Genomic DNA, 25,830 nt, shown 5'->3' on the forward strand with positions numbered 1-25,830 from the left:
TTTGTGGTGAATGAGTTAATTCCTGTGAAATACCCGCTGAAAGTGTTAATAGCTATATGCATGATATATAAATACTTTCGAATTTGCTAAAACGAGACACATTTGCTTGTTTGCTGTCTCTTATTTCACTTGGTTACCTATTCATTCGTTCTGTCAGTGATCTTTCATTGAGTGTCTGGCGTACAAGTTTATTACACTAGATGGGAATACACCAGTGAAGAAGTCGGGGTCGTTGTCCTCAAGCAGTCCGTTGTGTATTGGTGGGGACAGACAGTTCAGAGTTTTTGATCATCGTGATAAGTGCACTAATGGAAGTATGGAATGGACAGGAACACAGAACTCTAGCTTGCACAGGGTTAGGAAATACTTCCCATGGGAGGTGATAAAGCTGAAATTGTCGTTAAAGAAAAATATGATATTCCAAGGGAGGGGCAGATGACCGTAGGACAGGAGTGGCAGCGCTTCCGCATTCCAGGTTCAGTGACCTGAAGTTGCCAGGATGGGAGTCAGGCTTAACTTGACCATCTAACAATATCCTGACCTTTTACATAAGAACTGATGGAGGGTCCCAGACGGCTCTAGTCGAGCTTAGAAGTGGAAAGGCCTTTATTCTTGGTGGGAGCTGTCTTCACAGTGACTGGAACAGCACAATGCATTGCTGACGCCTGATGGCTGCTTCGTTACTTCGTTATTTTTCACAGAATGTCTTGCTTTTCTGACACAGGCTACTTACCAAAAGCTGCTACCTCTGTACTTCCCAAGGTCATTAAAGGAGGAATGTCGATCGTTGCCATACCTACCTGCAGATATTGGAAATGCAGAAGGGGAGCCTGTGGTACCTGAACGACAGATTAGAATAAGTGAAAAACCTGGTGCCCCGGAGGGTGAGTTCTGCCTTTCTTAATTTCCCTCTTCTGTCAGGGACTGATGAACACCACCAAGAAGGAGATGGTTTAGCCTGCCTTTGGGGGCTCTCTATGAGTGTCATTAAGATCAAGACCACCTTAAATGTTTTTAGAGTTTTATTCTTGTTAAAATTTACTTTTTTTTTTTTAAGTTTATTTATTTTGAGAGAGTGTGTGTGCATGCAAGCAGGGAAGAGGTGGAGAGGGAGAGAGGGAGAGGGAGAGAGGGAGAGAGGGAGAGGGAGAGAGAGAGAGAGGGGGAGAGAGAGAGAGAGAGAGAGAGAGAGAGAATGAACGAACCCCGAGCAGGCCCCATGCTGTCAGCATGGAGCCCAATGTGGACCTCAGTCTCAGGAACCGTGAGGTCACGACCTGAGCCCAAACCAAGATTCAGGCGCTTGACCTACTGAGCCGCCCACGCACCCCCAGGTGTAGTCTTTAACCTAAAAAAGAATGTATGTTTATACACACACACAAAACATCAAGTTTGTTAGGCAGTAGAGATCCAGAGTTGGGTATAACAACATTTTCACCTTCCTGAAGTACACAATCATCTGAAATTGTCAACAGCTTCAACAATATGTCCTCTAAAAGCCAGACCTAATATTAAATATTGAAACAAGAATGCTGTTATCACTCTTTTGGTTTCTTTAAGTTATATACTCATGTAGATTGGAGCAGTGGCAGAGCACGGTAGGGTGAGAGCCCTTCTGAATCTGTGCTGACAGCTTGCACTGGTCTTCATGGGGACATGGTGAAGGCCATAACTCCCTTCTGTGGAGGCATGCCTTACATGCTTCAGTGCTAGAACTTGATCTGAAAATTCAGCAGTCTAGGAATTACTGTGAGATTCCTGCTGTGAACACTTGTAAATGAGCATCAAGGTAGAAATCTATAGAAGGCTGCTCATCTCCTTTTTATCACCAGTACGCAGCCTTAACTCCAGTGGAGGAATTGTAAGTGGTTTACCACCAGGAAATGTCTGAACCAAGCTTTGCTGGAGGGCTGCCTGTGTACTTTAGGATACGCCCAGAGTTATTTGGAATTCTCATGCTTAGGACCACCACTAAAGAATATAGTTTTTCCTAAGTGGGTAAATACATTTTGTATGACAAGGAGTAATGAATAGCAAACCCAATTCGAGATCGTAATGCTGGGCAGCAGATTAGGCCAACTCGTTAGGCAAAGGGTTCCTTGTGTCAGCCATTCACAAAGAGTGCTTGATTGCCTCAAAGATGTAGGTCTTAGTGCTCATAAATCTTTTCAATTAGAATGTTCAGTCTGTTAAAATAGATGTAAAATCAGCTTACTTGATTCATTCGTGGGTATTTGTTCATAAAAGCACACTGTCTGAGCTATTGACCTGTCACAATTTGAAGAGCAGTGAAGTAGAGGTAAGGAAGTCCCATTGAGGTGGCCCACCTGGCTGGGCTTCAAGTAGTGGCATCACCTTGGGAAGCTCCCCATGGTCCAAGGCATTTTTTTTTTTCCTTTCTTTAAAGACATTTTTTTTTTTTTTTTTTTAATAAATCTGGGAAGGCAGTGAGGAGCACATTAAGAGATGATCCATTCCCGAAGTACTGACATCTAGCCAAACAAAATGATCATATGGGTAAATTGGAAAGTTAATTTATTAATTCGTAGTGAAAACTAGAACTCTGACAGGTCGGAATGATTACATAGGCATGACCAGTAGAGAAAACCAGGATGCTAAATTAGAATGAAACGTTATCCTAGTGAATGTGGGTCCTGCAGTCCCGCTCCAGCCGTCTGTCATTGGGGCTTATCGAACAAAAGGACTCCAGTTTCTGTGTCCGCTAACCACGTGCTCCCTCCGTGAGCAGTTCTGGATAAATGATCCCAAACATTTGTTCTTTTTTATTTGTTTTGCCAGATGTGGTGTGACAGTCCATCTTTCAACCTGCATTCTGTATAATTACTTCTTTTTGCTTATCATTAGGTTCTACTCTTTCCTTCCTGAAGTGACACCTAGGTCACCTTGGTATTCCTAAAACTTCTGTCACACAGGGACAGGGGGTTTCTTGCGTTATTTCAGTTCGTTAAATGCCTAAATCTGATTTCAGTTTGATTCTCAAGAAAAAAAAAAAAAAATACCCTTAACCCCAGTGTTTTTGATTACCTCACAGTCCTCCCTCTCAGGCATTCACAGTCTGTAGCATTTATAGTTGGGTGTTGTCCTACGCTCTCTATTGATAGTATTTTTGTTACAGACAACCAAGAAGAGGAGGCTGAAGGCTTGGGAGTAGATCTCTCTTTCATCGGCTCTCATGCTTTTGCTCGAATGGAAGGAGATATTGATAAGCAGAGAAGACTGATCCTTCAGGGCCAGTTATCAGAGGCAGCCCTGCAGAAGCAGCATCAGAGAAAGTAAGGCGAACCCCTTTGGACTGATAGACATGGAAGGACTTGAGGAATAAGAAAGGACCTTACAGCTGCCAAGTGATCAACATATAATGTATTCTAGTCTATTTTTCATGACAATCTGGTGAGGAAGATGTTGTCCCTACATTTGGTAGATGCAGAAAATCAAAGTTAACTTCTCAGTGGTGACAGTTAAAATGTAGCGAAGCCAGTGTTCAGATGCACATCAGATTTCTGAGCCCCCATTCTTTCTACTATAGTTGTGGTGCCTCTGGGTGAAGTTCTAAAAGTAGCAACTAGGGGAAGGGAAAGGCAGAGTTAACAAAGATTTTACTTAACTTTGTTGTATTTATAACTAAAGCGTAATCTATAGTTTCGTTACATTTAAAAACACTTTATTTCTCCCTGATTTATCCCAGGGACCTTAAAAGCCATTCCATTTCTTTCAGGTGTCTTCTAAAGCAATTCTGAATAAGTCCTTTTTCAAGCATAAAGAAAAGCAGCTTATGTGCTTCTGGGTAAGCTTTTCCAAGGATTAACAGTCTTTGGAAAACTAGCTGCTTTTCAGGCACTTTTACAGGAAAGAAAAATGGTAAATTATAGTTCATATCAGCATTACCTTATAGGGTTGGTTGAGAGGTTAACATCTCATAGGATTGTTGTGAGCACCTGGTACTTAGCAAGCTCTTAAAATCTATCACTGTTGTTCTCTTCAGTACTGAGCAAATCCTGGTCTATTTTACCTTTTAGCTTTGGTACTTGCCATCCCTTTTGACCAGAATACTCTCATCCTTCAATTCCTGCCCATTCTCCAGGTTTCAGCTTAAAAGTTATTGCCTCTGGAAATTTATCTCCCTGGAGATAAGCCAGAATAGGTGGAAGGGAAGTCTGGAATAGATGGCCTCTCCTGTATGCTTTTTCACACCTGTACTTAAGCAAAATACAGCCTCTATCACGGTATCTTGTAGTGATGTGTGGTTGTTGTCAGTCTCCATCTGTAAGTGGGAGTGGACTGGATGACCTCTGGAGTCCCTTACAGAATTAGAACTTTGTATCTGGTGATTTTCTGGTCTTCATTTTATTCTGATTTTATTTTTAGAAACAAAGCAAATTTGCCACTAGGGGGCACCAATGAACAGCTTTTCCACAAGCAGTGGCCAGCAAATGATAGTTTCAGTGGTTTCTAAATTTGCATGTGTAAGAATCAACTGGCAAACATTTTTCTTTAAATACAGTGATGGGGTTGTCCCTCACATGACTGGGACTTTGGCATCTGTATATATTTTGAACTTTTTCACATGGTGATTCATGCACTACTAGAACTGGGTACCTTTTTTTGGTCGAAGGCAGTGTTTAAACTGTTTTGTCTTAGGTCCCCTTTGCACTCTTAAAAATTGTTAAGGACCCCAGAGAGCTTTTGTTTACGTGGTTTGTGTCTACCAGTATTTATCATATGAGAAATCATTAATTTATTTCAAAATAATCCATTGTGTTTTTATGAAAAATAACTAAAAAAATAGAAGAAATGGCACTGTTTTACATTTTTGCAAATGTTTTAATGTTTGGCTTAATAGAAGACAGCTGGATTCTCATATCAGCATTCAGACTGTTGCAATAAGTTGTTTTGGGTGAAGTGTATGAAGAAAATCCAGCCCCACTCAGATACATAATTGGGAAGGAGAGGCGTATGTTAATAGCCTTTTCAAATAATTTATGGTATTTTCTGCTATTACAACATAACTCGATAAATGGTAGTTTCTTACAGTTTAGTGGTAATAGGGAATCTCAAAGCATATCCATGAATTTTTATATTCTGATATATTAAAATGTTTTGTTCTGTCCTCTTTGAATTGGTTTTATAATAGGAATTTATAGCATGAATGTATCACATTTTCTGTTGGAAAACACAATTCACTGAATTATTCGGATCTTCTAAATATTGACAGATTTCAGTACCCAATATGAAGAAATTATATTTGTTAATATTGCCACTGACCTCATCAGAAAAGTCTTTAAGTATTAGGAGCTCTAAGCTTCTGGTGATAGAGACGAATCTTCCAAAATTATATGTGCATTTTAAATCTCAAGTTTTATCATTGGCAAGAAATACCGTTGGTTGTTTTTCTGGAAACGACAGGGTCACTTTATTCATTTTTGAGAAAACATCTGCCAAATACTCATGTTGAATAACCACAGTTTGTCTGCCAGTCATTATTTGAAGAAAAACAGTGTTCCATGAAAAAAAAGCAACTAGTTCAGCTTCTAAGTCACACAGTGCTTTTCTTCAAGACAACCTCATACTTCGGTATGTAGAAGTGTTCTTCCCATTCTGTGCTACATTAAAATTAAAAAGATGTGTTCCCAAGGGTTGATTTAATAAAAATAATAATTTTTACTTCCTCATCAAAGACATTCTTAAATAAAACTGGCTTTTTTCTTTTTCTTTTTTTTTCTTTTCTTTTTTTTTTTTTTTTGGTTCTCTGGGAATTTTGGCAATGGAAGAGCATAGTGACTGCTAGTACAATCTGGGGCCTCCGCCATGGTTCATCATAAGGCACCAGTAGTTTGACTTAACAGTTGTTTTTCCGCCATGGGTGCAAATGTGAACACAGTGGAAGAGGCAAATGATGTTTCAGTATGATGAGAACGGTTTTGACTTTGGAAACCCCCTGAAAAGCGTCAAGACTGTGGACCACACTTCAAGAACCACTGGTTTGTGGTTTCTCGTGAATGAATACCCGTAGTCAAAAGGAATGTTGGTAATCGTCTGATACAGTTTTCCAAAGTGGAACACATGGTCTGTAAGCATTATCATCACCCGGGCTGCTTGCTAAAAATGTGTATGCCCCACACCAAACTTCCTGCATCGGAACCTCTGTGGAAAGTTTCTAAAGTTTCATAAGTGATTCTTCCGCGTCCTAAATCACTGATGTAGTCTGACCCCTTTCTAGAGGGTAAATGATCCCCAAGACTGGCTCACCCAGAGTCACAGCTCACTGAGAAAGAGCCTTCCGAGTGGCGAGTACGGCACATCTCCCTTCTCCGCCACCTTCTTCAGCCCACTTACGCAAACCAACTTCAGACACGTTGGCAAAGGACTAGAGATTTTTTGTATTCATATTCAAAGAACTGCATTGCAGCCACTTTTCTCAAATCAGTCAACCTGTTCTCTGTCTTTCTCTTCTACACACACGTGCACCCCTCATACCTTTTTCATTTCACCATGAGTAGTATAGATAATCTGGAAATTTTGAAGTTTGTGTTTGGACTGGATACTTGTCTGCATGTGTCTCTTTCTCTCTTTAATGAGATTTGTTTCACTTAATGATTAGTTCAGTGACTAGTTCAAGTCAGCATTAAAACCTCTTCACTCCTTTCTGGAAAGGAGTCCTCGGCAAAGGGATAGCTTCTCAGAAGGAATATGAATACAGCATGGAAAGCACTGTCCTTGTTGGTAGAGGGCCTTGATCTTGAGATTCACATTTGTTACACAGTTGATAGTTTCCATTCAGTTCAGAAAATGTTGAATATTTACACTGTACAAGATAACATTCTAGACATTGAAGTAGCCAGAGATAATTAAGGTAGTCCCTCTGTTTTAAAATTCATGAGTGAGCCACATGGTCTTCAGGTGTCGGGGTGTGTTCTGAGCAGCGGTCAGGCTGTGACCGTGTAGTCAACAAAACACAGCCTGTGGCTCCCAAAGCCTGCACTGAGAAACGGGAGAGGTGCCTCTGTCACACTGTGCTCTTGAGTGATAAGCTACGTCTGAATCAAAACGTTGTCAGATTTCCATTTAAGTGCCCAGCGTCTGTGATGATTACAAACAAGGTTGAGTCTCATAGCTATGCTGCAGGATACTTGGGAGTAATAACAGAGGCCCAGAAGGGTGGGCAAGGAACCAGAGACCCTTTCAGGGAGCCCAAGAGACCAAAACCAGTTTTGTGATGCTACTCAGACTATTTGCCCTTGTCCTCCTCCTCCTCCCACCGTTCAGTGGAGTTTCCCAGAGGCTACTTACTGTGTGACATTGCAGTAGATTAAATGCAGAAGCAGATGTGAGAATCCAGCAGAACCTAAAGAGATTTGCCAAAACGAGGAGTATTAACCCTTCTCCCAAAACATAGTTTTTGTCGTGTAAAGTCGCTTAATGTTCACGTAAAGGTTTTCGTTGTTTTTAGATTTACAAATAATCACTTTTAACATTTCCGTTTTTATTTCTAACGTGGTAAATGTTGGTAGAGATAACTGACATAAACATCAAAGGGTCCTGAGACCAAAAGGTTTGAGATTTGATGACTCCTTGTCTACGAGTTCATAACATAACTGAGTGTTATTCTGCTACGTGCTGAATGTTTTAAGATTTCAGGCTGTGGTTTTTCTCAGTTTGTTTATTTCTCTTATTTTGTCTAAATAAGGCTTTATTTACACATAACAGGTCTGGTTTCTGTTCATTATGTGGGTTGATCGGGTTGATCGAGTGATTTTTTTTTTTTTTTTTAATCTCTGAGGAAGTAGGTCTTTAGTTATCAATCTCTTTTTGAAAGCTTTCAATTCTTCCATCAGTAACAACACTAAGGTCCCATGGATTGTCTTTATAGAGTCAGATCATTGTTTGCCCAGCACTACCTCGCCACATCATTACCTCTGTGTGGTAATTCTTTTTAACATCTGAAAAAATTAGGCATGTTGCCTAATTCTTTACTAATATATCTAGGTCTTCTATCCAGTCGTGACAGTGATTTGGGTATATCGTAAGACAGAAGTTGGCTTACTTACAAAAATTAGGAAGCAACCTAGATATTCTTTTTCAAAAATACAGCTTTAAAACTCTTAAAATTATATTACAGTAACTTTTTCTTTTTCCGTTAGTGTTCCTCGCTTGGCTTAAGATCCAATTGCCAACAACTCTTAAGTCATTTTCCGGAATAAAAACTTCATCTCCTTCACTGTTAAGTATTTTCTGAGCCCTTACTAATGTGCTAGGTGTCATGCTGAAAACATAATAGTGACATGCGAGACAGATACAGTGGCAGCTTCATGGAGCTTCGGGTCTTGCAGAGGAGAGAAATGTTAAACTAAGTATTGTATGAACAATTTATTTAAACTACAGGGTCCAATGAGTATGTGACAGGGGTCCTAACCAAGTCCAGCGTGGGGCAGTTCCATCAGGTCAGGAAAGCTTATGTTGATTCCAAAGCCAACATTCTCCCTGGGCTATTGGTTACACACAAATATGTTAGCCATTAGTCTTTTAAGAATAATTTAGCGTATCTTTTCTTCCTCATTCAACCTGTGGTTATGCACGTGGATGGTAATTGATTAACTGGAAGAAATTGCCTTCTGTTAGCTTTGTGAGGACGGCATCCAGCCTTAGTTGATTGCAGCCTGTTGAGAATCTGTCCACTCAGTATTTCTGCCTTCAGAGCGCTGTAGTGGCTCCCTTCGCTGCCATGTTGCCATATTTTGTGTGACTGTTTACCTGTGATTATTGCAATTTACCCAGCAGGTAATAGAAATCCGTTTACCTGGAATAAGCTCTAAGAAAACAAGAAACTGTTTTAAGTTGATACTTTCCTTTTAGCATTTGTTTTGATTATTGGATTGGGGTAAAAAATTGTATGTCTTTATTGAAAAAAAGTGCAGAAACTATAGCAAAAAATGAGGTGCAGTTTATAAGAGATATAATGGAAGTTTTAAAATTTTTTTGAAATTTTTTTAATGCTTATTTTTGAGAGACAGAGACAGCATGAGCAGGGGAGGGCCAGAGAAGAGAGAGAGGGAGACTTAGAATATGAAGCAGGCTTCAAGCTCCAAGCTGTCAGCGCAGAGCCCGACGCGGGGCTCCAACTCACCAGCGGCGAGATCATGACCTGAGCTGAAGTCAGACGCTCAACCTACTGAGCCACCCAGGCGCTCCTAAAATATTTTTTTAATAGTTGAGGGAAACAAACATGTTAGCTGAGGAGATAAAGCTAACATCTTTTGCTTTTATTCCCTTCTTCCAAATTCTTGTTTAAAGGAAAAGAAAGTTGACTAGATAATCAAATTAAACTTCTATGATCCGTAGTGGGAAGGGAGGAGACTTGATTAGAATAAAGAAGAAACCAGCTGAAGATTGCAGTCCTGAGTTGTTGCATTGGAATTCGTCTCAGGCTTAGAAACTAAACCTTTTTGAATCATAAAGCCTTCATAAAGAATCACATGTAAGCTATAAACCTTCTCCCCATGAATATGCTCGTATAGATTTTGCCAGCCAAAATCTATTCTAGGATCTCAAGCTGTTAATCACAGATCAAGGTTAACAACATTTTAGAGTTTATACCATATCAGGATTCACACCATGGACTAAAGTCAATTTTAGATGGATTGAGGACTTAAATTTTTTTTTTTTAATTAAAGCTCATGGAACAAGTTGTAGGATAGTGTCTTTTATACCTTGGAGAAAGGACAGGTTTCTTAGACAAGATATAAAAGGAATTGACTGTAAAAGAAAAAATAGTTTTGACTCTCTTAAAATTAAGAGTTCTGGCAGATGGAGCAGTGAATCTTAAAGTGAAAAACAAGTTACAGAATGGGAGTGTTCACGGTAAACATAACTGGCAAATGACTAGGATCAAGAATTATACAAAAAATTCCTACAGGTGAGTGAGAAAAGAACAAATAGCCCTCTAGAAAAACAATATGAACAGGCATCTCACAGAAGACATGTCCAATAAATACGAACAGGTTCTCAGCATCATTAGTGACCAGAGAAATGAGATACCCTTTCAAACCTGACTGGCAAACGTTAAAACATCTGCCAATACCACGTGCTGAGGACATGGGTTCCCAGGAAGTCGTATCCATTGCTTGTAGAAGCACAAGTAGGTACAACCCTTTGGAAAAGGGGTCTGGTCTTACCTCTCAAAACTGAATATACCTGTAACCTAGCACTTCAACCCTTAAGTAGCCACCCAAGAGAAAGCATGCACACATATACCAGGAAACATGTAAAATAAGTTGATCGTAGCACTGTGCACAGGAGCACAAACCTGGGAACAGTCCGGGCACCCACCAGTAGGAGAGTAGATGAAAAAAAAGCGTCATTTTCATGTAGTACAACTACAATTTACATGGTAATCAAGGTGAATGAAGAACAATCCCACCCAATGATACAGATGAATCTTAGCAGTCCAGTAGGTCAAACAAGACCCAAGAGACTACATACAGAATGGTAAGCTTTTTCCAAAAAACTTTTTAGGAATACATACAAATGAACAAAAAAAAGATATAAAAAGGAAAGCAAGAAAATGATGAACGTGTGATTCCAGATACTGGTTATGGGGGGGTGGGGGTTGGGGAGAGGGGGCAGGGGCCAGAATTGGAGGGGAGTGACCATGTGATTAGATATAGATTATTGTGAGAGTGCCTGCTTTTGTTTTGGCCAGGAGGTTTCAGAGTACTTATTACTTCATTAAACATAAGTAATTAGATAAGCAGTTTTTTAAAGAGAACCATGTGTGTACCCATGATGAGAGTGATTTGAACCAAGGCTAATTAATTTTGTTTTGTGCACCTGAATTCCAATTCGAAAAAGATTTTTTTCAGAGTTCATTGAACACATCATTACTCAGTATCAGGAGCTACCCTAGGGATTGGCTGGAAATACAGAGACAAATAAGCCATATTCTCTGTCATGTGGTCTGAGTAGAAGCAAACACTGGCAGTAAGTGGGTGAAGCCTTGTACTAATCTTTGTGGTTCAAAGAAGAGAACAGTTAATTCTGCATGTCTGGATCTTGCCTCCACTCCACTCCCACTATCCGCACCCCCACCAGTCCTCCTCTGAGCACACTTGATTGATAGAATTTTAGACGTCTGTTGGACTGCTTGTTTCCTTCCATCCTGTTACAAAGTTTATTCTTTGTAATGTGTGTCTATCTCATATATTCAGCTTTAAAATCTTTGAAACCAAGTGCCTTTTATTATCATTCTCCAGTGCCCCCCCAAATATCTTGAATAATACTTATGTTTATTATTTCATTCAACAAAGCTTAGAGTCCCTATTATGATGCAGACATTTGCATGTATGCCCTGCACCTTTGAAAAATGAGCTAATGAATACATGAATGGAGTATAGAAATTAACAGACGTTTACTGAATTCCTGTTACATGTTTTATGCCAGGTCGGACCTGTGGAACTCATGAGACACTTAAGATCTGTTCTGTTCAGTCTTGCAGTGAGATGACTTAACCGTAAGACAGTTAGAAAACAGTACCTTTGCGGATTTCATGTGAATAACCAAGGAAATGACTCTAAAATTTTGGAACAGTACATAGGGATAAGGGAGAACGACCATAAACATAGTTCTTTTCTTGAGTTGCAAGTTATGTCTTAAGCCAGAGTTGAAAGCTATTTTGTCTTTCACTTTTCAATTTGCGTAGGTGGGTAAGTTTGCAGATTTAAACTGTAGGATCTTGTGATACCAAGTATGTTTTTCACACACAGTTCAATTTCTGTGATACTAGCAGACATATCACTTGTTGATTACAATCCATATGTAATAGGTTTCCTATTAAATACCCTTAGTTGTGTGAGTGTACATTATAGCTGAAAGGTGTCCTCTGTAAACACCACTTTACGGATGAGGAAACAGGTCCATAGAGGTGAAGCAGCTTTATTTACTAAGGTTGCACAGAAAGCGATAGGATTAGAACCCAAGTCTCCCTCTCCTGGTTTAGTTTTCCTCATGTTGTGGGATGTTGCCCTATGTAACCTAGATTCTTCAGAGTTGCTTCTCATGATTTCAGTGCTGTGAAAGCTGTTTTTGCAAATAAGTGGCACTTTGAATTACAACAAAACAGTATGAAATAGTAGAAGAAGTACTGACCTTTCCAGAACTCTGGAGATATGAGTAAACTTCCAATTCAACTCTAGCAGTAATTGACTGGTGACTAAGACTAGCTCGACCTTGCAAGTCATTTCCCCCCTTTGAGATCTTTAACGTCTCTTCCAGCTTTCATGTCCTTTTAGCTAAAGCCAAGCTAAGCCAAGATCCCTGGGATCTGCTCTGTGGGTTCTCAGTGCAACTGGTTTGATTAACCAATCATTAAAATAAACCTGGACTTCCCACATAAAATTACCTAGTTCCTTTGTGGTCCCATGTAACATGTAAAACACTTACCTGTTTTTCTTCTGAAAAGTAAACTCGAGGGCACTGACAGTGTTTATTCACTGTAGCATTCTCAATACCTAGCGTTTTGTAAGCACTTGATAAATCGTTGGATGAGTGAACATCTGTTTTGGATAACTGCTATTGCTTTAGGCCTTCTCTGCCATGTTGTTTAGGAAGGGAAAATAATAGTATTTGAAAACAGTGTTCATTTGAGTACTTGCTGTCTTTGTCATTTATATGAATAGTCTTCACTTGATCATAAAGGATTATTTTAAATCATGTAGTATGAACACATTTTTTCAGTGACTCATCTTTGTTTATTATATAATAAACATTGGTTTAACATTTTCTCAACATTGGTTGAGATTCTGCATAATATGCCCTCCTTAACTTCTTGCACATTATAATAAAACCTCATTCTTTAGGGAAAGAAACAGATTCCATTTGTAAATTTAATTTACAGGGGATTATTATAATAATTGTATCCTTTATTTCTCTAGTTATAATCGCTGGTTGTGTCAAGCAAGATCTGAGGATCTATCTGATATTGCTTCTCTAAAAGCCTTATACCAAACAGGTGAGTGTAAGTAGCTTTTCTTTTCCTTTTTAAGGACCCCACCTAGCACGCTACTAGAAACTTCATTTTTCTCTGATTTTGTCCATTTTGCCTATGAAAAAAAATTTTTTATACTAATGAGGATAGTTTGGCTCATCATCAAGATCTTAAAAATAACATCTCAACCTATAAAATTTTCATCTTGTAGTTCTACGTTGATCCACTTCTTCTTAATGTCTCTTTTCTTACCTTTTAACATCTTTTCTGCTCTTAAAAATACCATTCACTTGCTATACAAAATTCAAACCTTGTCTAAATTATAATGGAGATGGGGAAAGTTCTCAAATTTCCACTCTTTCTCCATTAAATTCCTTTTTCAGGCAGTAATTGTTAATTTTCAGAATTGAGTTCCCATTAGTTTTTCCTGGATCACTAATGTTATTAAAACTTGAACAAAGCCTATTTATAAAAAGGCCTTGGCCCTGCAGCCTTTCCCTTGGCTATCCCTGATTTAAAACCTGCAGGAAGCCTTTATCTTAAAAATAAGTGCAGTCATCAGAACCTCGTAAAGCTAAAATATATATATGTATTGTTTTCCACAAAGTGAAAGAAATCTGAGGATGAAATTTGAAAAACGTTAAGTTCCTGGTTTTCAGTCTTTTATATTTGTGTAGAATGTTTTTACAATGTCCGAGTCCAGCCTTGGAATAAAGTCTCTAGGCGCTGATCACATTTCCCGTTCGCAGGTGTTGATAACTGTGGGCGCACAGTGATGGTGGTAGTTGGAAGAAACATTCCTGTCACATTAATAGATATGGACAAGGTAAGCCACAGCGAGGCTCTGTTTTACACATGATGTTGATTTTTACAATTAGTAGGATGTGAATTTGGAATCAGAACTGAGAATATGAGAGGGGGCGGAAATGTGTGTATCTGGGCAGAGGAGCAGCCCTGGGTCTGTAGGCTGGCATGCACCATTTCAGTACGTTAGGGGTTCGGTTTTGCTCTGTAGGAGAGCAAATTCTCGAAAATACGAGAATGCCATCATGTGATCTCCAAAAACGCAAGCTGCTCCGTTTCGGATGTGATGTAGCCGGAGAGTTTTGGGTTGGACTCACTCTAGGTTATAATTGTACTAACAATCAGATACTGCTTGTCTTGAAAAAAAGAAAAATTAACTCTTGAGTATCTATCTGAAGAGAAGAAGTCAGAGATGTAGTTACCCCAAGATGTCATAATTCCATAACCCCTTCATTTGGATGCAAAGGACAGATTCGTAAGAGAAAAAATGGTATTATTACTGGCAAATAAAAATAAGAAAATGATTATGCTTTTAAAAATGATTACTGGGGCGCCTGGGTGGCTCAGTTGGTTGAGCATCCGACTCCGGCTCAGGTCATGATCTCGCAGTTCGTGAGTTGGAGCCCCGCGTCGGGCTCTGTGCTGACAGCTCAGAGCCTGGAGCCTGCTTCAGATTCTGTGTCCCCCTCTCTCTCTGCCCCACCCCTGCCTGTGCCCTGTCTCTCTCTGTCTTTCAGAAATGAATAAACATTAAAAAAAATTTTATAAAGAAATGATTAGTAATCCAGGGCGCCTGGGTGGCTCAGTCGGTTGAGCATCCCCCTTTGACTCTGGTTATGATCTCATGGTTTGTGAGTTTGAGCCCCGGATGGGGCTCTGTGATGTTAGCGTGGAACCCACTTCAGAGCCTCTGTTCCCCCCCTCCCGCCCCTTCCCTGCATGCTTTCTTTCTCTCTCTCTCTCTCTCTCTCTCTCTCTCTCTCTCTCTCTCTCAAAAATAAATAAACTTAAAAAAATAAAATAAATAAAAAATAAAAATGATTAGTAATCCAAAAAAAAAGCGAATCAGAATGAGATCTCTTTTTTCACTTTCAAAACTGGCCTGAACTTTTAAATAATAATCATTGTCATCAAAGATGAATTAAAATGATAAAGGTGGTCACATCCATTGACCCAGGAATCTGTTCCTCAGAATTTGTACTAAGGAAATAATCTGAGTATGGAAGTAGCTGTAGAGCCCGAAGCTGCCCAAATTGGAATACTTGGGCAAGAGACCATTGAATCCAAAAGATAAATACATAGGTCATCCAAGAACATCAGTGTATTAGAAAGTGACTGCAAAAGAGGAAAACCACTTTAACAAATCATTCTTAACCATAGTAACAAATTTTGTACCTAAAAATATAAAAATTGCACACAATTTTGAGACAAAACACATTTGTACAAAAGCAGATCATTGCTTTCTGGCTAAGCCCTTAGGCTCCTGGTCACTGGTGTTTAGGTTAAAAAAAAAAAAAAAAAAAAAAAATTATGGAAGCATTGGACCTGGCATGCTCCCATGGGCTGGTTTGTACCACAAAACTATGACTTAAAGTTCTAACAATTAGTTATGGCATATCCACAGATGGAGTATTTTGTGACCCTTAAAGGTTATGGTTACAAAGGCAAATAAATACGGTACTATAGAGAAATATTTATAATGTAATATCAATAGAAAAGTGGTGCATTAATTGCCTATACCCTGACTTTAACTTGTTTTGTTTTAAGCATAAAGGTAAAAACTCAAAATGTAAATATTTCAAAATGGATGTCATGGTTTTGGGGAGAATTTGTTTTCTACATTTTTCTGTCATGTGGCTATACTTCCTTATAATGAAAAACATTTAAGTTAAAGATGGGGAATTTAAAGCTGAAAATGGGTATCTTAATTGCCCTGCAGGGGGTGGAGAGTGGATAGAAAGAGGGCCAAAAGCAGTCTGGTAAAAGCAGAAATAATAATAAAAATACACACACACAAATGCACAGGAAAAGCTCGACTAATGCAAATTATATCATTACTAAGTTTCTACTAGTAGCCATTTGTTTTGTGTCATTAACAACCAACATAACATTCATTCTGATCATTAATAATGTGATTGATAACCAATAAAAACATAAATCTCTGCATTTGATTTTGGCGTGCACTTGCTTGGTGTTCTGGATATCCATGATGTATCATTTCATGTAACATAATGAGATACATTGTGAGGTCCAAACCAGCAAAGTGGAAGGATCCTGTGTGTTGTTAGTGCCCTCGTCCTTCCTCTGCTCTGGTAGCAGTTGGATGCTAATCCATTTTAGTCTACACATGATAATGCCAAAGACTATCCTGAGGAGAATTGGGAAATCACCTGTTTGATAATCTTTCCGTGGTTAATTCTTAGCTTCCTCTATGTCATTGTTTATAGCTACACCACTGGGTTACCCTGGCCCTGCCCATATTGGAGCTCTGCTCCGTGTTTAATGTTTCTCTTAAATTTCATCCTTCTTATAATGAAGTGTTTCTCTAATGTGATCTGGGTCACATTAAATTTGAGTCTTTCAGAGCTCTAGAAATGCTGCCCGGCTCATTGCCATCTACTGACTAAACCTGTTGTCCTTTTCCTCATTTCAGCTCAACATTAAAGATGCCAAGAAAATTAGTCCTCCAAGTGAGCCATGGGAGGGAGGCATCACTCAGAATGTCCTTCTGTAGTAATTCTTGGTTACATGAGAGCCATAAGTCTGCATCCCAGTAGAGACTGCAAAGATTTTCATTGAGTTTCAGGCAGAAACTTCAAGAATGATCAGAAGTCTAGAAGTTGTACTTCTACAGTTCATTATCCTAGAGAGGGAAAACCTAGCAATTGACTGAAGAACTCTTTTGAGTATATGAAGAGTTATTTGAGCACATAGAGACTGATTGTTCTCCTCCAGCCCTTAGAACAAGGCAGAAAGGGATCCTACTGTAGCATTTCTGAGAACTGGTAAACACTGGCTAGGTTCACTTTCCTGAAGCTCTTTTTCAAAGAGAATTGATACTCATTAGTCTGAGATGTCCATCTCTAGTGCCTGGGGCATCAATTAGGTTCATCTTCTAAGTTTTGCCTCTCTCTTGGCTTCTGCGAAATTGACTACTTATGCAAGATGATCTTACGTTTACTTCTTTTTTTCCTTCTAGGCTCTCTTATACTTCATCCATGTAATGGATCACATTGCTGTGAAGGAATATGTATTAGTATATTTTCACACACTGACCAGTGAATACAATCACCTGGACTCTGACTTCCTGAAGAAACTCTACGATGTTGTTGATGTCAAGTTAGTTATTTTTGCAAATTATGAAGAAGGGAGATAGCTGCTTTCTTTCCTAATATTAATGAGTAGTAAACATTGCTGTGTATTCTGTGAAAAGATATTTCATGTAACAAAGATTTTTATCACACATAGATCAGATATTTTAATATCAGGAGGCCCTCCTTAACTCCAGTGTATTTTGCATTTAAGTAAATTCATATGTAAAATTTTTGCTGCTTTTAAACATCTTGCGAAAGGGTTGGGGTCGTTACCAATCTTTGTATATAAGATAACAAAAATACTACCTTCTGTTAATAAGGTGTGTTACTCTTCTCAAAATACATTTATAAATATTATTTCATTTGACCCAGTGACCCATGAGTTTTATAATTCATGATATGATCTCAGATATTCTAGTACAGTATAAAAAAAAGGCACATGATAACTTTTTGTTAGATATGAATTTACTTTGTTTTACCTGTAGTTGGCTCTGTCACAGCCAAGAGAAACAGTATCTTCTATAAAACGGATACTTTAAATAATGAAATGTCCCCTGAATTATTTTCTGACATTTCACTTAAAATTCAATATGTAAACTAGACCCATTTTAACTTTTTTTCCCCTTTGTGAATATATTTCTGTATTCTAGCAAAGAGTTAATTGTCTATAACATGACATACTGACCCATGTTTTTATTTCACATTAGATACAAGAGGAATTTGAAGGCTGTTTATTTTGTTCATCCAACATTTCGTTCAAAGGTACAGTGTGTTTCTCTTTAGCTAAATCTCACATTTAAGTGCACTGCATGCCAGCATTTTAAGATATATTTCAACGCCTTAATTCTCACTATCACCATTGTGATGGCCAATTTCTTTGTCTACTGTTCCTTTTCAGTGATTTTCAGTCGTGATCCTAATGCTTTGGTCCCACGTTAAGTCTAGTATCTTTGTAGGCAACGCATACAGGCTGTCCGCCTCTCAGTTCTTGCTTGCCTCTTCATGCTCTGTGTTCATTGGACTTCACTCACGCTCTTGATACGGAATGCGCTTTCCTTCCTCTGCTCGTGCTAACTTCTGTTTGCCCCTCAGATCTCTGCTCAGTAGTTACTTTCCATAGAAAGCCTTCCCCGACCAGTTCTGCCAACGAGTAGGTACTCCTGCATTATACTCCCCCTTAAGATTTTAATGTTTAATTCCAATTAATTGTTTAATTTTCTACTTTATGCTAGCCTGCAGGATTTGTGAGAGCTAGATTACAGCTGTCTTGTTCACAATCACATCCCTAATATCTCTAATAACTAGTCCTGCATTTTGACTTCACCAACACATGCACTCCCTTGGTTCTTTTACTGTTTCTAAAAATACCTTTTTTTTTTTTTTTTTTTTTTTTTGGTCTTTATTTTCTTCCCTGTCCAGCCTGAAACCCATGCCCTGTCACTTTCACTGCTGTTAATGCCTACAATATCGTTCATCACACTTGCTCATCAAAACCTGGTCGTGAGACATTTCACCACTCTGCTTTCTTCACTCTCGTATCTGGGTTGCTGAACACAGATGGAGAAATCTTAGAGCCATGTGACTGGGGGCTTCTAAGCAGACACGGAGCTTTCACTGCTAAGGCCCCCCTGGTATTTCACTAGACAGTATGTCCCGGGAAGGACACATTCTCCTCAAGCAGCCCCTCATTCCAACAGTTGGCCCTGCCTTATTCTCGACCAAGAACATCAAAAGCATCAGTAAAAAGCTTTCTGTCCTCTCCCTCCCACCCCAAGCTTACCTGACATCTGTTCCTATCCTTAGCTCCTTTTCTGTCACAAAAAAGTGTGTTTCTTCTTAATGAAGGGCAGACCTTCTACCTGGTGGTCTGGATCCCCTAGTAATAAGAGCTGATGTTTTCTAAGTGCTTCCTGTGTGCCAGCTCTTCCCAGGCATTATCTTGTTAAAGTCTTGTATCTATGAAGTGGATAGTAGTTTATGCCCACTTTACAGGCAAGGAAATTGATGCTTTGAGAGAGTAAGTAACTTTTCTGAGGTAAGCACCTAGTAAGTAGTGGAGTTTGGATTTGGATCTAGACATTTTAATTGGAGAGCCTCCACTCGTCAACTACACAACACATTTCCGTTTCCTCAGGAATTCTCTTCAGCAGTTTTTGTCTTTGTCTTTCTCCTCCCATTTTTCTGGATCTAACTCATCAACTTTTAAACATGCTAAAGCCTCCACTTCTATTTCCTCCCCTTTACAACCAAAATTTTTTAGTGTGACCTACGTTCTGCACTCCATTTTTTATCCACCTTAATTTAGTCCAGTCTCATTCAGATGCGACTCTGGCAACTAAAGCAACTCACAGCAAAATCACTGGTCATCTGCGTCCTACCTGTTTTCCCTGCAGCCTTAATCCCAGCCGGTCCCTTCTTCCTTGAAACACTTTGTCTTGGCTCCCTTGAAATGTAACCTTGCTGAGTTTTCTCGCACTTCGAGCTGCTCCTTCTCGGTCTCCTATGCTGTCCCCTCTCTCTGCTCCTGTTTATCCTTGGAATGTCAGTGTTCCCAAACCCTCATCCTTTTCTTTCATTCTGTACCTTGTTTCATTCCTGTGTCTTCAGCAACCCTCAAATATATATATGCGGTTCCCAAATACATACATGTCAGGGGAGGCAGTAAAGCCCAATGTTTAAAGCATAATCCAAGACTCAGGTTCTAATCCCAGCTCTGCCAACTACCAGTTTATCATCTCAGGCAAGTAATAGAACCTCTGTGCTTTAATTTCATCTTGTATAAAACGGAGATGATAATAACAGTGCTCACCTTGTAGGGTTATTGGAAGGATAACATTAATTAATACCTGCAAAATGCTTAAAATTTTACCTGACCTATAATAAACGCTCAGGAAACGTTAACCACTATCATCATCGTCGTCATCGTCCTCGTCCTCCTCCTCGTTGTCATTCCTGTGCTTAGACGTGAATGTTGAACTGTTGATTAAGTATCTTCATTTAGATGTCTTACAGGCCCCTGAAGTTCAACATTTGAGAAACAGAATAACTCCTGTGTTCCCCTACTCACTCCCAAACTGCTATTTATATTTCCTGTCCTAGTCAGTGGGACCACTGCCCTTCAGGTGCCCAAGCCAGGAGCCAGGAAAACATCCTATTACATCAGTTCTGTGTGCTCACTACTGTCCAAATCCATGCCTGTGCCATTAGTCCCACTGCCTCTACGTGAGCTCGTCCCGCCACCGTCTTGTATCTGAAAGGACACAGCTACCTCCTAGTCCATATGCATACTGTCCTGCCTCCAGTAGAGCACACCACTGTTCCTTCAGGCCTGCCTAATGATATTTTCTTAGAATGTTAGTGGAAGCCTAAAATATTTACAGTGAAGTCCTTTGCAAGTTGGCCAAACTCAGGCCCAGGCAAGGAAAAAAAAAAAAATTCTGACTATATCATTGGGGTTTGGAGAAAAGAGGACTTAGTTCAGCATAAAACCCAGGATTTACGTATTTAGTAAATGAAAGGACAGTGTCATTCATGACTTCTAGCCGTGGTCAGATAAAGGGGATCATGGACTAGGATATAAATCTGAGAGTCTCCATCAAGTAAATAGTGCTTTAACTCTTTAAATATGCTAATGAATAAAATCACACAGAAGACAGCTAAAGTTGACAGAGCTCTGGGATCAAGGAGGGCGACCAAGGAGAAGTAATGTGAAGATCTTCCAGAGAGCCGAGATTGACTAATGCTGTCGGAGCCAGTGGACAGGAAAAGCGTCAAAGATGGTAGAAGTAGTCATTATTTTAAAGCACTGTGGAGAAATTAAGATAAGTAGTGAAAAGTCCCCATTACCCTTCATAGTAAGAGATGAGTGAAGACTTCATTGAGAGAATGTTTTTCACTTTTCACTTTCTGGTTGTTTACAGAATTGTTGAATTTCTCATCTTAAAATTTGCATGTAAGGGGCATCTGGGTGGCTCAGTCGGTAAAGCATCCGACTTTGGCTCGGGTCATGATCTCACGGTTCAGTTCATGAGTTCAAGCCCTGCGTGAGGCTCTGTGCTGACACTCAGAACCTGGAGCCTACTTCAGATTCTGCGTCTCCTTCTCTCCCTCCCTCCCTCCCTTTTTTTCTCTCTCTCTCTCTCCCTCCCTCCCTCCCCCTCCCCCACTTATGCTCTGTCTCAAAAAAATAAACATTTAAAAATTTGCATGAAATATTTTAAGTAATTCTTTTAAAAATTGCAAATTTTTTTTTTGGTTTCCTCAATGTTGGAATAGCATAGTAAGTGCTAATTAAGTGCTTATGAGAATGCTGTTTGGCCAGGCTGAAAGAAATGAAGGAAAGAAAGAAAGAAAGAAAGAAAGAAAGAAAGAAAGAAAGAAAGAAAGAAAGAAAAGTACAGTGTTGGAACAATCAGTTAAATGAAAGGCTTTTCCTGCTCTTTGTTCAGTAAAGTTCTGATTACATAGTCTTATCAGATAACATCTGTTATATCAACGTTTCTACTATTTTGTTATGCTTAGTGGGTGGCTAATTTTTTTCTTTCTGTAGCACTTAAAGATATCACTTGACTATTTCCCCACATCTCATAATCCATTTATATTTTGTTCACCCAGTAGCTACTGAATATTTTTCTTTAATGGAGACAGGAGGATTAGGTTGGTTTTTAGCATGTCTGCTCTCCCCACTTTGATTCATTATTGTACCAGAGGTTCTAGCCAGTGTAATATGGCAAGAAAAAGAAACAGAATGCCTCTAGATGTAGAGAGGAGTAAATAATACTGTCTTTATTCACAGATGACATGAGCATCTATGTAGAAGACCCTGTGGTATCCTCAGAAAAACTAGTAGAATTAATAAGTAAGTTTTTATCAGGGCTTCAGGGTTTGAGATCAGTATTCAGAAGTCAGTTGTATATATTAGCAACAGGCAATGCAATTGAAATGTAAAAGATAATGTTATTTATATTAGCTTCAAAATCTATTAAGTGCTTATGGGTAAATAGGGCAAAAGATGTGAAAGACTCGTCCACTGTACAAGTTGTGTACATTGCAAAACATTTGTGAGAGAAAGGAGGCACAAATAAAGGAAGACAGGCTATATTTGGGGGTTAGAAGACACTATTATTGTCAAATTCTCAGTGCTTGCTAAATGTGCAGATTCAATGCCAGTCAAAAGTTCAGCAAGCTTTTTTGTAGAAATTGACAAGCAAAAATGCAAAGAACCTAAAGAACCAAGGCGATTTTATTTATTTATTATTATTTTTTTTTTTTAATGTTTATTTATTTTTGAGAGAGACAGAGCATGAGTGGTAGAGGGGCAGAGAGAGAGAGACAGAAGAACACATAGAATCAGAAGCAGGCTCCAGGCTCTGAGCTGTCAGCACAGAGCCCGACATGGGGCTCAAACCCACAAACCGTGAGAACATGACCTGAAGTCGGACACTAAACTGACTGAGCCATCGAGGCACCCCCTCCCCACTTTTTTTTTTTTTTTAATGGAGCCAAAACAATTTTAAAAGAAGACCAAAGTTGAGGACCAACACTCCCTGCTTTCAAAGCTTATTCTAAAACTGCAGTACTCCAGACAGCACAAGGTATTGGCATAAAGGTAGACTAGATCAGTGGAGCAGAATAGAGAACCCTGAAATAGATTCACGTGTATAGAGATAACTGGTTTTTGAGAAATGTGTGAAGTCAGATCAGTGGAAAAAGAACATTCTCTTCAACAAATGATACTGGAACAATTAGATATCCATATGCAAAACAACAACAACAACTTTGACCCATGTCTTGCATCACATACAAAAATTAGCTGGAAATGGGTCAAAGACCTAAATTGTAAAATGTTAAACTGTTAAACTTCTAAAAAGAAAATATAAGAGAAAAAGCTTTGTGACCTTGAGTAAAGCAAAGATTTCTTAGATACAACACCAAAACACAACCCATAAACGAAATTGGACTTCATCAAATTTGAAAACTTCTGCCTTTTTAAAGATGGTTAAGAGAGTGAAAAGATGAGGCTACAGCCTGAGAGAAGTCTTTGTAAATAAGCATTTATCTGAAAAAGGATTTCCCTTTAGAATAAAGGAATCCCAGAAATCACTAATAAGGAAAAACTCAGTTTAGAAACGGGCAAGAAATTTGTGCTAGCATTTCCCCAAAGAAAATATATAGATGGCAAATAAGCACACAAAAAGATGTTTAATATGATTGGTCATTGGGAAGGTGCAAATTAAAAATGAGGTATCATTGCACTCCTGTTAGAACGGCTAAAACTTAAAAGAGTGCCCATACCAAATGTTGGTGAGAATGTGGAAGAACTGGTATTCTGATGCAGTGCTGATCTGAATGTAAAATGTTACAGAAGCTTTGGAATGCAATCTGGCAGTTTATTTAAAGAGTTGAACGTACACCTACCATGTGATCTGGCCATTCCACTCCTAGTATTCACCTGAGACCAATGAAAATCTATCTATACAAAGACTTATACACAAACGTTCATGGAGGCTGTATTGTAGCCCCAAACTGGAAACGACCCCCCTATGCCCGTCACTGGGAGAACTGATAACCAAACTCGTATATCCATACAATAGAATACTACTCAGTAATGAAAAAGGATGAAGTGTTGATGCACATCACAACACGAATGGATTTCTAAGTAATTATGCTGAGTAAAAGAAGCCAGACAAGCGTGCACACCGTATGATCTCATTCGTATAAAATTCTAGGGCACACAAACGAATGTGTAATTACGGAAAGTAGAGCAGCGATTACCTGCAGACAGGGAGGAGGGTTGGGGGGGGGGGGTGGGAGGAGGGTGGGAGGGGAGAGTGGCAAAGGGCCCTGAGAACCTCCAGGACTGATGGCTATGTCCTTTTTCTTGATTATGGTGATGGTTTTATGGGTGTGTATATATATATATATATATATATATATATATATATATATATATGCTTAAAAAATTGTATACTTCAAATATGTGCAGTTTATTATATGTCAGTTATATTTTAAAAGATACTTTTTTTAAACTGCAATGAAATACTGCTACACTGCCACCAGAATAGCTAAAATTTGGAAGACCGGCAGTACCAAATACTGACAGTGATGTGAAGTGACAGGAATTCTCCTACATCATAAGAGGGAGTTGGAAATCATGCAACTACTTTGAAAAGAGTTAACGAAAATTTCTTATAAACTAAATATATACCTAGCCTGTGACCTATCAGTGCCACTAAGTATTTACCCAAATGAAATGAAAACTATGTGCCAAAAAAGACTTCTATGAGAACGTGCATAGCAGCTTTAGTCATAGCAGCCAAAGACTGGAAGCAGCCAGGCACTCATCAATAGGATTATGAATAATTAAGTTCTAGTATATTCTCATAATGCAGTATTTCTTGGCAGTGAAAGAGAACACACTACTGATAGACAGAACCACATGCTAGAATCTTAAAAACATTAAGCTGGGTAGGAGAACCCTTACATAAAAATTATACTGTATGAATCCATTTATATGAAATTCTAGAGCAGACCAGACTAATCCATGGTAGAAAAAAAATCAAAACATTGTTTGCCTCCGTGGAGAGGGCCATAAGGGAAGAGGAGTATGAGGGAACATTCTGGGGTGATGAAAATGTTTTCTAACTTAATAGGAGTTTTTGCTTCTCCAGTGTGTGCATTTGGCAAAACAGTAAAAGTACACGCAAAATCTGTGCACTTCATCGAATGTAAATTTTATAGCAAAGAAACGGAGTGAACGTTGAACTCTAGTTAGAGATATGAATGCTGTATTTGGGGACAGCTTCTTGATGTCTGCAGTTTACTTGGAAATGCAAAAACGTAAGATCCACAGATGGATAGACGGATGGATAAATATGTGATAGAGAAAACATAAGGAAAGTGTTAATGATTGAGTGGTGGCTATGCTGGTATTCACTGTAAAATCCTTCCAACTTTAGTGACTATTTGAACATTTTCATAATTTTCTTTTGTTACAGATTCAGACTTAACAGAATAGTGTTCCTTTGTACCAGACTTATAAAAATGTGTAGCCACTGTTTGCTAAGATATGGCTTTAGTCCCTCCTCCTCCACACAGAAAGTCTATAAATAGCTATCCATCCTGTGACTTTGATGGAAACACATTACCAGAGATTTCAGAGTTAGAGCCACTAGCCTTGGCTGTCCCACGTTGGAACTGTTTCAGATAGGAGTCAGTGGCAGGCTGGGCAGAGGCTGAAGACCAGATGAATAAAGTGAAAACTGTTATATTACCTCTTCATAACATTTTGGGATGGGGAAAATTAGGATTGAGAGAATAAAACCCATGTGTAATGAAATCCACCATTATTTTATACTAAGTCAAGAACTCTAAATGGGGTGTTTGTAATTATAAAATAATGAGATGAAATCAAGGGCTAATAAAACAATCGAATCACATTGTTCTGATTTTGATACTCTTCAGATCTTTTCCAGGCCACTCCACCCAAAGTGGTAATAAATTGACTGCTCATATAAATCACTACTCTTTTTCTCCTTAGAAGTTTACTAATACAAGGCAAAGTAACAGAATTTAAACCTACCATTGATTCTGGCTCCAACTGATTAGTGCATACGTGTGTAAACAATCTTCTAGTTTATATTGTTTTGTGATTCTGTGTTCTTGGCTTTGCGTATGTGAATAATTGGGTGAAAGAATTTATGGCATTCACAAAAT

The 25,830-nt window shown here is 38.9% G+C and overlaps 1 protein-coding gene across 2 annotated transcripts in view; it reads left to right on the plus strand.

The window, feature by feature from the left end:
- The window catches only part of GDAP2 (ganglioside induced differentiation associated protein 2), a 67,574-nt gene that overhangs the window by 25,778 nt on the left and 15,966 nt on the right, over positions 1–25,830 (plus strand). For both annotated transcript variants that reach the window (XM_060626301.3, XM_060626302.3), the window contains exons 7-12: positions 725–884; positions 3,137–3,293; positions 12,945–13,021; positions 13,747–13,823; positions 17,001–17,140; positions 17,823–17,877. In XM_060626301.3, the coding sequence (XP_060482284.1) occupies positions 725–884; positions 3,137–3,293; positions 12,945–13,021; positions 13,747–13,823; positions 17,001–17,140; positions 17,823–17,877 (666 nt within the window). The remainder of the gene's footprint in view (positions 1–724; positions 885–3,136; positions 3,294–12,944; positions 13,022–13,746; positions 13,824–17,000; positions 17,141–17,822; positions 17,878–25,830) is intronic.

Source organism: Panthera onca, chromosome C1 (genome assembly GCF_046562875.1).
Source record: "Panthera onca isolate mPanOnc1 chromosome C1, mPanOnc1 haplotype 2, whole genome shotgun sequence".
Taxonomy (NCBI): Eukaryota; Metazoa; Chordata; class Mammalia; order Carnivora; family Felidae; genus Panthera; species Panthera onca.